Source organism: Pecten maximus, chromosome 13 (assembly GCF_902652985.1).
Source record: "Pecten maximus chromosome 13, xPecMax1.1, whole genome shotgun sequence".
NCBI lineage: Eukaryota > Metazoa > Mollusca > Bivalvia > Pectinida > Pectinidae > Pecten > Pecten maximus.
In genome coordinates, this window is record NC_047027.1 from 16,844,832 (window position 1) to 16,862,903 (window position 18,072).

At 39.4% G+C, this 18,072-nt stretch overlaps 1 protein-coding gene across 1 annotated transcript; it reads left to right on the top strand.

Moving 5' to 3' along the window:
- The first annotated feature begins 6,925 nt into the window (after window positions 1–6,925).
- LOC117340500 (uncharacterized protein K02A2.6-like) lies at window positions 6,926–7,970 on the top strand. The gene is made up of 2 exons (XM_033902260.1): window positions 6,926–7,577; window positions 7,750–7,970. Exons 1-2 carry the CDS (start codon window positions 6,926–6,928, stop codon window positions 7,968–7,970), a joined length of 873 nt encoding a protein of 290 aa, XP_033758151.1.
- The last annotated feature ends 10,102 nt before the right edge of the window (window positions 7,971–18,072 follow it).

Consider the following 18,072-nt stretch of genomic DNA (forward strand, 5'->3'; position numbering starts at 1 on the left):
TAAAGATTTAATTTTCGCAAAACAATTTTCAACTGGATTTAGATCCGGTGAATATACAGGCAAGAATGTATAGCCGACACCCTGCATTTGGAAAAACTGTGAAAGGGCTATCTCTGCGTTGGTATGGTGTATTGCACAATTATCCACAACTACTACATCGCCCGGTAAAAAAGCCGATCGACCAAGTCGGTCCTGAGATAAACTTGCTTCATTCCAGAAGTTCAAGTACGTGTTCATGTTAGAAGGTCCATCCACGAAATTGTAATATATAACACCATTCAAACCTACAACTAGGTTTAAAGTTAAATTACGACCTGGGTGAAATTTGCCTATTTCAACACATGCAACACCCTTTTTAGAATGACCATAATTAGAGTTAGTGGTGGTTATTTTGAACCCACTCTCGTCCATAAATTTCACTTGACAGGGCCGTACCGTTTTGCAAAAATCCATATAGGCTTGTGTGTAAACCATATTATGTTGCGAAAACCTGTCACAGGATGGGCGTGTAATCCGTTTATATGTAAGATCCAATTTTTTTGACATAGTTCTGTATATAGTAGAAGTATCAACTTTTCCCGAGACGGGGGAATATTCAATCAATTTTGTTTCAGTTCTGTCCCGGTTATAGATGGTCTATCTTTTTTTTTTAAATGTATCATCTCAATATCGGTTGTATTAAGCTTTGGTCTTCCCAATGTATTCCGTGTTTTTTCCGACAGAGCGCCATCTGACACATATTGCCTCCAGAAATTTGTTACAGTCTGGCGATTAACTTTATACTTTTCCGCAACTTTGGTAAAAACTCCTCTAGGAATTTCTCCGGTCAAAACATTCCCTCCAAGATGCAATGTTTCTTGGACAATCAGCTTTCTTAAATCCGAACTAATGCCGTCTCCTTTTTTGTACTCTCTACCACTCGCGTTTTTCCGTGTAGTCATTTTGATTTTTTTTCTTCAATTTATGACATTGGCGCCAAAATATCTAAAAATAAATAATAAAAAGCGCGAAATGTCGCTTTGGTGTTAGTCACGCTTTGCTTTTTTTTTTAAATATTTCAATTGAAATACTGCTTTTGATCATTATATATTATAATGGGTATTTTAACGATAACACCAAAAACAAAGTCCAAATATACATGTTTGTGACGATTAATTTAAAAAAAATCGAACCTTCCGAAACCCTATTTCAATCAAGAAATGGAAGCGTCCAATCAACAAAGGTCACGGTCAAAAGCGTGCGACCCGTAGAATACCACATGTTACATGTAGGTCAGACCGATTGCAGTGTATCAAATACAGTTATGGAGTCGTTACAGGTGCAGATTGAATATGGACACGAGAAAATAAGGAAATTTAATATTCCAGATCGGGTTTGTACATATGAAGAACTGAAGTGCGACATACAGTGTCGGATTGACAATTTGCGGGAAAAGATATTCGGAATACAATATCTTGACGACGAGGGAGCCTGGGTCATTGCGGTGAGCGATACTTGCATTGCTGAAGCTTTTAGGTGTGCTAAAGTTCTATCGCGTACATCAATGAGGAGAATGAAATTACGTACATTTGATGGAAACTCCCCACAGCCATTTGTAAGTCACAAAGAAAGAAATGATTCGTTACAGCCACGGTCTTTATTTTCGGATGATAGCCATGATATGCATGTAGATGCCAACCAGGCTGTCGTGGGACAGAGTCACCAAGGCACTGTGTGTACTCCGCATGAATCAACTAAGGTATATAAAACACCTTTACAGCTGATGATGGATGATTTACAGGATGACATGCATGTGAAAACTGTGGAATTAGATAGTGCTAAAGAACAACTACAGGCTCTGGAAAAAAAGTATTCAAATCCTAATATAAAAGCTGATAAAACAAAGTTGCAGTGTGGGCAATGCCACATGAGACTCGGACACACAAAACGCAACTGTGATTGGGGCGTGTGTGAAGGGCCTCACATGTGCAATGATCTTGATAAGCATGACGTTCAAAAAAAACTAATTGTGGACGCTGCAGCGACAGCGAAAATTTTGACAAAAGAACTTGAAAAACTTAAACAGAATCTTGGCTTAAAGCAGCACACGTACGACGAAACATGTAATACATTTTTCAGTAAGGTTTTGCCTTACCTCGTCAACACGGATATAGAGAAGTATTATCCCGGTCTTCGCGCGCTCTGTATGGGGGCTATACATCCCGATATAGCGGTCTTGGAGAAACGTTTTAGAGGTATTGTACCGAAGGATCTTGATTCTGCAGCAAAAACATTTGCCGCAATATTAAAATCTGACTGTTCCACAAAATTTGGATTCAACAAAGCCAAAGTTCACAACAATCCTGTGAAGCAACTTTTACAACAGAGGGGCGTTCAATACCCCGAGTTTTCAACGGGAACTCAAACATCTGCGACGCTAAGTACCCCCGCGACGGCGAACTCGGCGATAGCCTGACAACCTAATTTTAACTGGATAACGCCATCTAACATGGTGGTTGGCCCGTCGACAACGTCACCACAAATAATGCACGTGCCATATCAGCTCCAATTCAACAATCCGTTTGTGAGACCCATATCTGAAGAAGACGACTTGTGTTCGCCACTACCCCCCAAAGAAAAGGAAGATGTGAACATACAAATAGCATGTGTCAAAAGTTTCCTTTTTGTGTAGGATAGTACATTCTCACCAGGTACCATCAAAGATTTTCTTTCTTTTAATATTATCGCCTGCGAGTGAGGCAATTCTTTTTAATTTTCAGTACACTTTTAAAAATAATTTTCATCATTAAACTTTTGATAAAACGAGTGTCGCTTGTTTTGTATTATTGATTCTGAAATGAATGTTCAAACGGGAAATTTTAGTAGTATTGTATTTAAAAAAAATGTATGATTTTCAATTTATTCATTACAGCACATTTATGGAGCATGAAGGCAAATGTAGATGTACAAATATATATCCACAATGATGTAAAATAATTTCTTTTAACAATGTAGAAAAATCATTTTGTCATCATTTGTATACCGAAAATGCAAGATTTATCAGTTTGTTTCAATTAATTGTTCCTACGGAAATATTTCGGCATTTAGAGTTAACTGCTAAATTATTGCCCATTTGTATGTTTTTCAAATAAAATGGATATATAGTATATACATCAACATACTTTATCATGCAATATAAACAAATAACCGTGAGGGATACGTGTAGGATAACACAAGTACATTTTACGTTTTAACAAAAAAAATCTTTTTGTAATTACGAATGTGCTAAATATGGGAAAGTTGAAAATAGTATATCGTTCTCGAAATTGAACATTTCATTTCATTCATCATGTCAAGCCATGGCAGTTACGTGTACTACAATGTACGATAAGATCAAAGGGACAGTAATGCATCGCAAGACCTCCGCTGTGACACTGAAGGAATCCGACAACAAACGATTTGATTGGTCATTCGATCAAAAGGAGTAAACGGAGGGGCGGAGCAATGAAACGCTAAACTTCAATGCAGTTCCCTGTATGGCCTAATTGTAGCTATGCTCAGGCATTTTTATTTTATATCAATATACTTGCAACCTGTATGTTTATGCATGAAGCATCTCTTAGGCATGCAAATAAAAAAAACAGAATGAAGATGTGTGGATTTTTGGATTTTTAATGATTTTTTTTAATTTCGGAAATTTGGTAATTCTTGTCAGCTTTGTCAACCATTTTTCAAAAAATGCGTCAGTATGAAAAAAAAATAATTTCAAAGTGATTTCGGCAATATTTACATAAACCACAATATAAAACTATATGTATTTTATCATATGAAAGCAAATTTGGCGTCTAAAACTTAAACAATTTTTTTATCTCTGCGCAAAGATGCCACAATTTTTAAAAAAACAAGCAAATTATCTCCCTTTGCAATTATCTACAATTTTGCTTTCTTCGCCAAAGAAAATACACACACCTGTCTAAAACATGCAAACTAGAAAAATAAGAAGTAACATTTAAATATCTGTATGAAAAGCATCAAATTATAACCAGGGACTGTGTCTGTGACCGTATCTTTGACATTGTTAGAATTAAGACGACTGTCAAATATATTGAAATCACATGAAAATGTATTCTTAACAACACTTGGAAATAATCATTGAGATTTTTAGGAACATGCCAAGTCAATATCAGTCCCGATTTTACTTTCACTAGCTTCAATTTCACAGTAACAAACTTGCACAATATTAGTCACAATCACGTCGGAACGATCGCTTACGTAACTTGTCGTGAGTTACGATACTCAACTATAAGTTAGTGGATTATATATGCTATATAGATAAATTCTTTCATGAAAATGTTTCATTTGCTGCAGTACCATTACTATCTTTTAAATTAATAACTTAATTAAGTTATACATCGACAAAATTGAAGTGTTATGCATTTTCAAATGCTAAAACCAAACCTGCATGAAAGTGAAAGTAGATAATGTCAACATGGTCTGTGGCTTACCATAGTCGTAACGGACCCCATCTTAATTTTTACATATGGTCATTTCGAACAAAAAGCGGAATAATCACACATCTTTTATGGTATGTATGTATAGATAGAACATGTGTTAAACTAAATAAGAGTATTTTTGACATGTAATCAGCGTTAAAAGAAAAATACACGGATTTACAGATTTCAATTTTGGACCTCATCTTACCGCCATTGATTTTCTCCAAGATTTTTCTCATTAACATAGCCTCAATATCATATCTGCATCATCGGTCAATCGAATGTTTGAAAGGTATACGCTTTCATGTGCTAATTTAACGCTATAAAAAGGCGCTTGAGAATGACGTTTTAGGTATAAGGTAAGGTGACAAAAAAAAGTTACCTCCCCTTTGCCTGAGCATAGCTACTAATTGAATGCCAGAGCTTTGCAAGCAACCCAATCTTAACGGTACTTGGGCAACTCGGCCCTTGCGCATGTCGGTCGGGGCCGAGGTGACTAGACAATTTCGGCCTCGGTAAAAGTCGGCCCTACTCTATAATATACAGTGTACTGTATGTGTATCCATGTACGGATATGTATGTGGTCGATTACCTCGACAGGTAAAGCTTCTAAACATGAGTTTGTTTTGAATCGATCTTATTTTTCAAGTTTTTCTAATCGTTGTAAGAATTTACCAATAAAAATGTCCTGAAGCATACGATTTCCTGACAAACCGAAGTCATTTAAGTGTGTTAGACATGTCATTCCATTTATACTCTTATTTTTTAAGCAGTGTAATACATTGAAACTCCTATGAATTGTTCCTTCGTACTTTTCAGATACTGCTTCAGGAGCGGTGTCTGGTCGACTGCGAACTGGTGCGTTCATCGACAGTCCGTCAGCACCAACAACGACGTAGAGGGTAAGTTGTACATATTAATTCGTATGGGTGCCACAATACAGATTGAATACTGCGATGCCTGATATAATAAGTCATATCTGATTATATATTTATTTGTTAAGTTGTTTTATTATCACATGATTACTCATTCATTTTGTTTATAGGCATCGCAGGATCAATGTTATGTATCAGTATAATTGGAGTCCGGAATTGTACAGCTCTAAAATTAGTATCGCCCAACAATTGTAACTCTTCAGGTAGTGAGGTAATAAAAACGTTCTCCTTCCAAGAAGTAATGGCGCTGGGTTGTTTGTCATGCCTCTCCGCACAAACCTAACATATTGGCGACGAGGATAAACACCAGGATCAACATGGCAGGTAAAATTGGTCGCATCGATCCGTTCAACGAAACTGTAGAAACGTGGGATGCATACAGTGAGAGGCTAGAGCAATACTTCATATGCAATGAAGTGAAAGACGATAAAAAAATTCCCGCCCTTTTGAGTCTAGTTGAGGGAAACACGTACTCATTGTAACGTGGTCTCACGGCTCCTAAAAAGCCCTCTGAGGAAACTTTTGATAGACTTATAGCCCTATTAAAGGAACACTATAACCCCAAGCCATTAGTGATAGCTGAAAGATTCAGATTCCATAAAAGGGAACAGCGTGAAGGGGAGACCATTCGGGAATATATTGCGTCAATCCGGAAATTATCAGAGCACTGCGAATTCGGTACCACGCTAACCGATGCACTTCGCGACAGGCTTGTATGTGGATTAAAGAATGAGAACATACAACGGAAACTTTTGTCAGAGGCAGATCTCACCTATGACCGGGCACTAGAGCTGTCGGTAGCCATGGAAACGGTGGCCAAGGACGCTATAGAGCTACGGAATACTTCGTCTACTGTAAACAAAATACAACACAAGGTAAGGAAAACACCTACAAGTAGCCATACACATGACAGGAAACCATGTTACAGATGTACAGGGAACCATGACCAGAAAAACTGTAAATTCAAAGATGAAACATGTTACAAATGTGGTAAACATGGTCACATAAAAAAGGCTTGTAGAGGAACTCGACGGGTTCACAGAACACATGCTATAGATACTGAACATGAGGATGAGTTAGAAATGATTGCTCATGTGGAGATGGTGAACAGCACTAATAGTTCAGCTCGAGAATCGATTTGGGTAATACCAAACATCAATGGATATGAATTGAAAATGGAATTAGACACTGGTTCCGGGGTATCGGTTGTAACCGAGGATGTTTTCAGGAAAACTCTGCATGGAAAGGTTAAGAACTTGTCTAATACAGACATTTGTTTAAAAACATATTCCGGTGAAAGGTTGAATACACTAGGAGTAGCCAAGGTCAAGGTCGATTACAATGGACAGTCTTAAGAAATTGGACTTTTATGTGGTTGCTGACGGGGGCCGACCCTTATTTGGTAGAGAATGGCTTCGTCATATCACTCTTGATTGGCCAAGGATTCACAGTATCAACAGCCAGAAGGATTCGAACTCTGACTACAGTCCCGCAGTCCAACAGAAAATAGAGTCAATGATGGATAAACATTCGTCCATATTCCAAGATGATTGGGGAACACTGAAGGACATTAAGGCAAGACTTAATGTCAAGCCGGGGTCTCATCCAAAATTTTGTAAGGCCAGACCGGTGCCATATGCTATCAAACCAAAGGTGGAAGATGAGCTTGATAGGTTAGTAGGGGTTGGAGTTTTGACTAAGGTCAACTACAGTGAATGGGGCACACCCATAGTTCCTGTTATGAAAAAAGATGGCTCCGTGCGGTTATGTGGAGACTTTAAGGTAACACTAAACCCTGTTTTGGAAGTGGATCAGTATCCTCTTCCTCGTACCGCTGATATTTTCGCATCTTTGGCAGGTCAGAAATTTTCGAAGTTGGACCTGCAACATGCCTACCTCCAAATGGAGGTGGAGGAAAGCTCCAGGGATTTACTGACCATAAATACCGAGAAGGGTTTATACCGATTCAATCGACTGGTGTATGGAGTAGCGTCAGCTCCAGCGATGTGGCAACGGGCCATGGACACAGTTCTACAAGGTTTAAAAGGAGTTCAGTGCATAATAGATGATATGTTGATCACAGGAAGCACGGATGAAGAACATTTGCAAAATTTGGAGGCAGTTTTGGAACGTTTGGACAGGTACGGTTTACGGTTGCGAAAGGACAAGTGTGAGTTTTTCAAAACAAAGGTGTCTTTTTGCGGACATGACATTGATGAGGACGGGTTACACACAAATTGAAGCCGTACTACAGGCACCAGCGCCTACAGACACGACGCAGTTAAGGGCATTCCTTGGACTCATAAATTATTATGCAAGGTTTCTGCCGAATCTATCAACAGTTCTCCACCCTTTACACAGACTTTTGGAGAAAAACCGGAAGTGGGAGTGGAATGGTGATTGTGCCAGAGCATTTGCCGAGGTCAAAAAACTAGTTACATCAAATGAGGTGCTCACTCATTGGGTTGTTTGTCATGCCTCTCCGCACAAACCTAACAATCAACACCAAGGCTGGCCGGGCGAACCTGCCTTTCTACATGCTCGTCCCGTTGCTTCACCATGAAGGCCGCCTCGTCACCCTCCAGATGAGGCTGGTAGCCGAGCAGCCCTGCGTCGCCAGCAGAATACCGTGTACCGCCGCATCCAGGGGAAGATTGGTTTGGTTTGGTTTATTTTGTTTAACGTCCTATTAACAGCTAAGGTCATTTAAGGACGGCCTCCCGTGCGTGTGGTGAGTGCGTATGTGTGTTTTGGGAGGCTGCGGTATGTTCGTGTTAAGTCTCCTTGTGATAGACCGGAACTTTTGCCGATTTATAGTGCTACCTCACTGAAGCATACTGCCGAAGACACCCAGCAGCACACCCCACTCGGTCACATTATACTGACAACGGGCCAACCAGTCGTCTCACTCCCAATATGCTGAGCGCTAAGCAGGAGTAGCAACTACCATTTTTAAAGACTCTGGTATGTCTCGGCAAGGGGACAGAACCCAAAGCCTTCCTCACAGGGGCGAACGCTCAACTAAAGGCCAAAAGTGAGGCATTGTCAAGGGAGACATTAGGAAGAAGAAAGTCGTTCAGAAAGAATAGAAAAGATAAGATCCCAAATTTAGTCGCCTCTTACGATCATGCAATGGGGGCAGCAGGTACAATTCTTACGCCCTACCTGCAGGGAAGATCCAGACGTTGTGCACTGTAAAAAAAACCGTGTATCATTACACTCTATTTACACTAACAGCCGTGGATCTTTACACCAATAAAAGTGTTTTTTTTTTCAAACGAACACCGATAAAATAGTAAAATAATACAAATTTATGGAAAGTGTATAGTTTCTTCGAGTTTTAACACCAAATGCAGTGTTTCCAAAAACGAACACCAAAACTAGTGTAAAATAATACAAAATTCTGGAAAGTGTATCATATGGAAAATTTTCGCGCTTTTGACAACTTTTCCAGTACAGAGTTATCGTTCCTGATATATCGCATACATGTCAGCATGGGCAATATGGCGTCTGCAAAGCGACGGAGAAATGAAGTAAATTCATATGCGTAAGTACGTACATTAACATATAAACGTTTTAAATGGTATCTGTCAACTTGTTTTGAAGTGGATACGTGAATATTCTAGATAGTTATTCTTATATAGCGCTATGAGATAGTTTTGTTTACGGGAGGCTACGACTAGCCCGGTGCGTTGGGAAAAATCGGCCTCATTTAGGCCTACATATAAGCGATTATTACTCTGAAATGGCGATTTTAGGTCATTCTCACCACTATTCGTAGTGTGTTTATCAGATCAATAATAATCAATGTACATCACAACACAGTGTTTGTTACTAAATGACAATAGCCCGAATATGATTGAGTTTGTTAGGATATTTTTAGCCATTGACAACCAAAATTTGACATTTCGAGGACAGGATGAAGGTTAGGGGTAAGCTAGTTTAAATATAGATACTGTACAGTACAGGTGCTTATAATTAAGACAGTTTATGTGTAAGTTGCATTAATAATTTATTATATATACTAATTATTAGTTCCCTTGAATATGATAAATATGAAATACAGCTGTAACATGATTAAAGTACTATAGCTAGTGCCAAACTAATTGATACATTCTACATGTATATATACAATCATCATACAAAAAATACCAGGCCCCAGGATCTTCAACTTCAACCTCATTGCTGTACTCAGCAAAAACCGTAGTCGGTCATCACGCGAAGGGGTGACTATATGTACATAGTGCAGTGTGGAGCATTTTAATTGTGCAAATTAATGAAACAATCTTAGTCTAAATTTGTCTTAACCTCTTATGTTATTGGCTAAGCACAAACTAAGTCAAAAGTGAAATCAAATTCAGGCACAAATAGGCCTATCGAAAATCTATCACATCTAATGAAAATTGGCGCAGTCTTTAAAGGATGTGACAGTGCTCCGCAATACTAATTTAAGCGATGAAATGTCGGGACGTTTTATTAGAGTTACCTCCCTTATCACATCAACTGACGTTATAGACCATGGCATACCAGTGACCTATATTTCCAAAGCAGTTATGTGTTATTTGTGTTTTGAATATTTAATTAAATTATATATCATATAACAGGGATTATGTATTGTAATTCTCATGTATATACTATTTTCTGTTAAAAGTGATTCATACAGTTTAATAAATTAAAAAAGTTATTGAAGATGATAGCATGTTTATTATCTTAAAAAAACAACAGTGTTGTGATAGCACTATATGGTTTCATTGAAGCTCTAAACATGCATTCAGCATTGTACAGCAGCGTGGTTTCACATTGGTGTTTACTTTGTATTCACTATTGCCAATGCTACCTACTTGTAGGCAGTCGGTATAAATGATGTGTTCTGCCTGTCTGTGAGGCTGTTCAGATTTGACATGCAGTTGTGTCATAGTTGTTTTGACATGTATTTGTGTCGTAATGGTTTTTGACATGTATTTGTGTCAAGGTAATTACATAATGATGACATGTATTTGTGTCGAAGTGTTGTGACATGTATTTGTGTCTTAGTATGTTATCTTGATGACAATACAAATGTTATAATATTTATAAAAGAGATAATGATCAAACCATTCCAATTTTATTGATTAATAGTTACCAAATTACATATCAATTCTACATTTGTCCCTCACACTGTCACTTCAGAAATCACAAAGCATGCCTCCAAATAGAAAGGCGGCACGAAATCATGCCACAATACCTTCCCGGCCTCGGGTGGCAGCAACCACCAATGGCGATGATATAACTGCTCCGGATGTGCCACAGCCGGTCAAACTCCAGGGCAGACTCATACCGGAAGCTGATGTAGAACAGCTAATACAGAGGGCTGTACAGCAAGGGGTTGAAGCTGCTTGTAGGCAGATTTCCCCCCCCCAAATAGCGAACAACACGACTACTACACCAGTCGTTGAAGAACAGCAAGGGCCAGCAGCAGCTGCAACCGGTCAGGCCTCTGGATCAATGCCACAAATGGACGAAGCCGTTGGTGGGGATACTGTGCTACGGACTGCCATAGATGTGGCAGCTACTGTGTCACAGGTCGCCCCAGCTAATGAGAGTGATTATGTGCCATTCATGTCGACGTCGATCCCACTGCCAGCACTAGTAGCTCAACCTATTAAGGACAAAATTTGGACTGGTGAATTCATTGAAATCTCAATGATTGACAAGAAAGACCATGAGAGTTTCGAACAAGTGATAAAGTACATTGCTGGGGCTCCTGTGGTGCAGTGGGTGCCCAAACATAGGACAAAGACACTGTCCTTGGATCAATGGACCAATAATTTTCATATTTATGCGACCATATACTGTGAAAAGAAACCAGAGAAATTTGCTAGTCTCCTTAAATATATGTCAATCATTAGGAAGTTAGCAAGGGTGCAGATTGGCAGTTTTATGACTGCTCCTTTAGACGATTACAGGCCACAAATGGGGATCAGGGCTGGGAAAGGATCGAATGGGAGCTATGGCACGAAGCCATTATACGCAAAGTAGGACAAAGTTCGACCTGTTCCACACCCGAAGGGTTTTTGTTTTAAATTTTTAGAAGGAAAACCGTGTCCTGGTCCAGAAGGGGGATGTCAACATTTTCATGGGTGTACCACATGTCAGGGTAATCACCACCCAGGTACCTGACCTGGTTCTTTCCAAGCCCCACGTTCGCATTTTGGTGCAACACCAAATTTTCGTCCCCAACGATTCAATTTTCAAGCCCCATCAGGTCGTTATCAACCATACGCACCAAGAACACGTGGTAACTTCAGAAGTCGTCACCCCTATCATCGCCGATACACTAGCGGTTATGTTAGAAGGATATGATTATGAGAAAAAAGCAATATCTTGTTCAGGGTTTTAAGGAAGGGTGTCGCATTCATTATGATGAGGGAGAATTTAAGCCCATTTGTCAGAACCTAAAATCCGCAAAAGAGTTCCCTCACATTATCAAAGACAAATTACAAAAAAAACTTGAGGCTGGGCGTATAGCAGGACCATTTATTACCCTACCATACAATGATTATCATACTAGTCCTATAGGCGTTGTCCCTAACAAAGAACCAGGTAAATTTCGCATGATCCACCACCTTAGTCACCCAAAAGGCCTTTCAATCAATGATGGAATCAGCCCAGAATCATCAACTGTCCAATATGCCACCATAGCTGATGCTATAGGAAAAATTAAACAGTTGGGGCAGGGATGCTTTTTAGCTAAGACGGATATGTGTGCAGCTGCAGCTAATCATAACCCTGTGCCCGAGTTTGCCAGATCTGTTACAGAAAATGATCTAACCAAACTTGTTAACCTGTTTGATGCATCAGGTTTAAACCTGCCAGGGTTGGACACCATTCGAGAGAACAATTTCAAACCTGTGGCATGTAGGCAACGCTGTGAGGTAATCCTAGACGCAGATTTGTTCGAGATGGTTGACAATACTAGCTTCAGTGAAATAGAATTGACACAGGCACTCAAATCAGACATCCAGCAACATTACCTAGTTAATGTGAGTGTAGACACCCAAAGAGCCAAGTTCATAGAGAAAAATACAAGGCTACAGAGCAAGACTTCATTCTGGTTTAATGAGAGACAATACCGTATTACTGCATCTTACTTTGGTGTTTTTTGTCACCTGAAAAATACAACAGACCCTGTGAATACGTTTCAACAAAAGAAGTTTTTCACGTCAAAAAGTGTCCGTCACGGTATCAATTATCCACTTTTTTGTCACTGAAGGGTCTTTAGGGAATGTATGAAAAGAATAACCATCTTTTGTCTTGGAATTATTTGTACAATGTGGCACACAGCAGTGATGAGGCATTTTGTATCTGAAAAATAAAAATCAAAGTTTGTTTTCAAAATGTTTTTAAACCACTAGGCCTATACCAGTACTTTTTTTATTATATTTATTTAAATACGAATGTCAGGTGACATGAAATAGAAAATACAATGAATCGATGGAAGATCATTTCAATAAACGACTATCCTAGATAGATCACGTGACTTTTCACCTGCTCTAAAAATAGTATAGGCTAAATGGCGGCATTCAAAACACCTTTCAAACTTACCTGTAATATTACCTGGTGCAAATAGTATTTATGGATATATCGTTATCTATTTCGCTATCATCGTTATGATGCCGTCATTTCATAAGCAGTGAATGATTCTATTCGATCTATACAAATCAAGAACTAATAAATGAATCATGAATCATACAATGACCGATTTTTAATGCTACACCTGTGTAAATGAGTTACATAGCATTCTGTAGGGTTTCTCACCTTGGGTATTTGAACAAGTGTATATCGGTCTTATATCGCCTTATTTCCTTATAAAATCATTACAAAATAAAGACTTACTTACCTATATACGCATTTAAGCACAAAGATTTTCTGGAAAAAGTCTACTTTGACGCATAGCGCTGATAAAACACTTAAAACATGTGCTGTGACACGGACACACCATACGCCGCCATCTTGGATTGTGATCCGCCAGGTGGCGCTGAATTTTCAGGAGTATACCAACATCTCCGCCGACCATTAACACCGGTCGTAACAAGGCCAGGCCAACTACACCCAGTGTCGTGGTTATGTATAATACTGGGCATAGAGAACATGTGAATGGTGTTTATAATTTTATACTTAAAGGGAAGTAACTCTTAAATCCGGAATTTATTTTATTAGTTTGTATACAAGTCCGGAATACCTTACTGGCAATTGTTTTTTAATTAGAATGAAGAAGAAAATAAAAGATGGCACAATACAGATGTGTTCGGGTTCGATCTACAACATTAATCTCAAAATCATGACATTTACTTGATCATCACATGGTGGAGAATCCTAAAAACATCAACACGAATGCCTTGCTTGCTGCTGGGAACACAAATGGTGAAGTGACAGTGGCATAGAAACAGGTTTGAGATGAATATTCTGTTCGCGTTTTGCCAGTGTTGGTTTGCTGTGGTATTTTAATATTTGTTTGTTGCAGATTTAGAGCAAGTTTTGCTTGGCGGTCAACAAGTTCGTTGCCTTTAATTCCGACATGGCTCGGAATCCAAAGTAATGTTATTTTGCATTTTTTTAAGATACGAGATATTCGTAAAACAAGGTTTTGTATGAGTATATTCTTTGGATCTCGTGATTGTAAATTCTGAAGGACAGATAGAGACTCGGAACAAATGATTGCTTTTCTGATGCGTTGTTCTTCGATATGGTCGAGGGCCAAATCGATGGCACATGCTTCCGCAGAGAAGATAGAGGCACCATCTGGTAAGCGGATTGAAGAGCAATGGTGATCGGAATAGCATGCTGCGGAGACCTTTACTCCATCTTTTGAGCCATCAGTGTAGATCTGAACATGATCAGGAAAATCTGCAATGCACTCCCGAAAAGAAGATTTGTGCTCTTCGGGTAATACGCTCGACTTTGCCCTCTCATGTAGAGTAAGGTTAATATCAGGTGATTCGACAAGCCATGGCGGTACATCAGTTACGGTGTACTCGCCTATGTTGTCTAAACTTATGTCAAGTTCCTGAAGAAAGTTAGAAATTCTAATGCCAAATGTTGGTAGGAGTTTTTCGTTTTGAGTAAATATGTTTTGGTATTGCGGATTGACAACAAGGTCAAAAGCTGGATTTTTCGGGTTGGATTTCAATTGGGCGGCATATTGAAGAGAAAGCTTTTTCCTTCTGTCATTTAAGGATGGTTCATTTGCCTCTACATAAAGGCTCTGCACAGGTGTTGTTCGAAAAGCACCAAGTACCAGACGTAATCCTTGGTTTTGGATAGGATCAAGCATCTGCAGGTAAGAATTTCGTGCCGATCCATAAACGATTGAGACATAGTCGAGTTTTGATCGAATAAGCGTCCTATAAAGGCGCAGAAGCATTTCACGGTCTGCACCCCAGTCAGTATGGGATAGTACTCGTAAAATGTTCATTGCCTTTGAGCACTTATCTTTCAAGTATTTTATATGTGGAACAAAGGAGAGTTTCGAATCGAAAATTAGTCCGAGGAATTTAGTCTGCTCGACAACTGGAATTCTGATATCATTTAATGTTAGGTCTGGATCATTATGTGGTTTTCGTTTTTGGCAGAAGTGCATGCAGACAGTTTTTGATCTGGAGAATTTTAAGCCGTTTTCATCTGCCCATGTTTGTAGTTTGCCTAGACATTGTTGAAGTTGTCGTTCTATCGTGTGCATGTTCTTTGACCTATAGCAGATCATGTGCGAGTAAGTCGGTGTGAGAACTTCGCAGATACACTTACAGTTGCGAAAACTGGTGAGGCCCTAGATCCCGCAGACTTCAACAAGCTATTTCAGACTTTCCTGCCAATCTTTCATCTGCTTTGTCTACAAATTCTTCAACAGAAACTTTACACAAGAGCAATAACCTGGAAGTGAACTCTCTCAAGCAAGAGGTACGACAGCTCTCCGCTGCTGTGGAACAATTGGTTCACAGAGACTCCAAAGCACTAGTGACCCCCCGCCATTGTTATATATGTGGTGGTCAAGGCCATATTCAACGCGCGTGTACATGGACAGGTGACGGTTTGGTTTGGTTTATTAACAGCTAAGGTCATTTAAGGACGGCCTCCCGTGCGTGCGACATGTATGCGTGTGGTGAGTGCGTATGTGTGTTTTGGGAGGCAGTGGTATGTTCGTGTTAAGTCTCCTTGTGATAGGCCGGAACTTTTGCCGATTTATAGTGCTACCTCACTGAAGCATACTGCCGAAGACACCCAGCAGGACACCCCACCCGGTCACATTATACTGCCAACGGGCGAACCAGTCGTTCCACCCCAAATATGCTGAGCGCTAAGCAGGAGTAGCAACTACCATTTTTAAAGACTCTGGTATGTCTCGGCCAGGGGACAGAACCCAAAGCCTTCCTCACAGGGGCGAACGCTCAATTAAAGGCCAAAAGTGAGGCATTGTCAAGGGAGACATTAGGAAGAAGAAAGCTGTTAAGAAAGAAGAGAAAAGAAAAGATCCCAAATTTAGTCGCCTCTTACGATCATGCAATGGGGGCAGCAGGTACAATTCTTACGCCCTACAGGTGACGGTATTCCAGACCCAAGCATTCTGTGCCCATTTTGTTCCCAGTATGGACATAGTGCATCAAACTGTATCCACTCGCGTCATGCTTCTGGTTCATACCAGGGAAACCGACAGTTCCCGAGGTTAGATCAACCGCGCGTACCCTCGGGAAATCACCAGTAACCGCGCATCGCCATCGCAGCCAATCCCCAACCCCCTGGAGAGAGACAATTAATTTAGAATCTACAGTGGACACTGAACTTTCTGGTGAACAATCTTGCGATATTGATTCACACAATTCTACTAGTTTTGACTCAGAATGTCCAAAGTTAAACTGTAATGATCACACAGCATTTATGCACATGTCTGTAGATTTTAAAAATATCAAGGTTGCTGCTTTGCTTGACTCAGGTTCTACAATATCCGTAATGAGTGTTGACTTTTATAACTCTTTACCAAATATTTGTAAGGGTTCTATTCAACAATGTGACATGTCGGTAGTAGTAGCAGATGCTCAGTCTGTCAAGGTCATTGGGATTGCACAGGTCAAAGGTCACACACCGCATGGTTACCATACATTCAAAGTGTATATTTTTCAAAACACTTCCCACCCCTTCATTATTGGCACAGATTACATGTCTGAAAAGGGTATAGTTTTAGATTTACAGATCTGTGAAGTCTGTTGAGATTAAACCCAATGCAGAAATAGTGATATATGGTAAATTACCGAAGAAATCGGTAATGGGTACACAAGGTTTAACTTCTGCACATAAGCGTTTATTGTCAAGAGGTCTCCTATTGGCCAGATCACTCGTAACCATACCTGCCAACCGTATGATTCCAGTAATAGTTCTCAACCCCGGTAATGATGTTATAAGCTTGGCTAAAGGTATGGTGTTGGTAGATTTCTCTATGTTGGACCATTCTTTTAGTGTAATACCTGTCCCTATGTGTAACAACTTACAGGTAAAGATTTATGAGAAGTCCATGACAAAGAGTGTATCTGATTTTGAAGAGTTTTGTACACATTATGATTTTGATAGTATGTCCAATAACTTGTCGGAGGAACAATCTTGTCACCTTAAACAATGTTTGTTTAGTCATGAAGATGTGTTTGTTACCAAGTCTAATCCTAACCTAGGGTTTACCTCATTGGTTGAGCATGAGATTCATCTTAAACCCAGTTTTGCTCCAAAGTACCAGAGGCCTTACCGTTTGCCCCCAGACAAGCGATTAGTTTTACGCTCCCAACTTGATGAACTCCTCTCTCAAGGAGTTATTTTCCCTGTTAATGAGAGTGAGAACCTTCCTATAACAAGCCCTATTGTTCTAGTGGCAAAGCGAAAACCAAATAAAAGTGTTTCTCATGCTAAACCAGACTCAAAAGAAAGTCACCTTACTTCTTATAGATTTTGCTGCGACTTTCGGTACCTTAATTGTCAAACACAGGATTTTGTTTACAATATCCCAGATGTACAGGAATTGACAGAATCATTTAGCCAAACTACACCAAACTTTATCAGTAGTATAGACATGAGCTCAGGGTTTGTCCAAATGGGTATATCTGGTACTTCCTCAAAGTTGACAGCATTTAATACATGTTTCGGTACCTACAAATTTATGGGGCTCCCTATTGGATTAAAAACTGCTCCTAACAGCTTTCAGTTACTGATGGACAAGGTTTTGAAAGGACTTATCATGACATTTACTTGATCATCACACCAGGCAGGTCACACCAAAAAAAAACACATTTTGGTTCTTGAAAGAGGAGGCCTCCACGTGGCAAGAAAAGGTAACGGTATACATCGTTTAAATGCATGCATGCGACGAAATGATTTATACCAGCTGACATCCTCTTACAACTTTTCATATGCAATAAATTATTACGGCAGGGGAAGTAACCGCAATACATTATACATGTTAGTTCTTGCTAGTTACCTCCCCTATTAATAAAGCAGGAAGTGATTTCAAAACAATAAAATATTAGCTCAATTATTAACAAGAGGCCCATGGGCCTTAACGGTCACCTGGTTTTTGAAATATTTCAGTAAATTTGAATGAAAGAATGAATTTCAAAACAAATAAAACAAATGATAAGTCAAAAATGTGA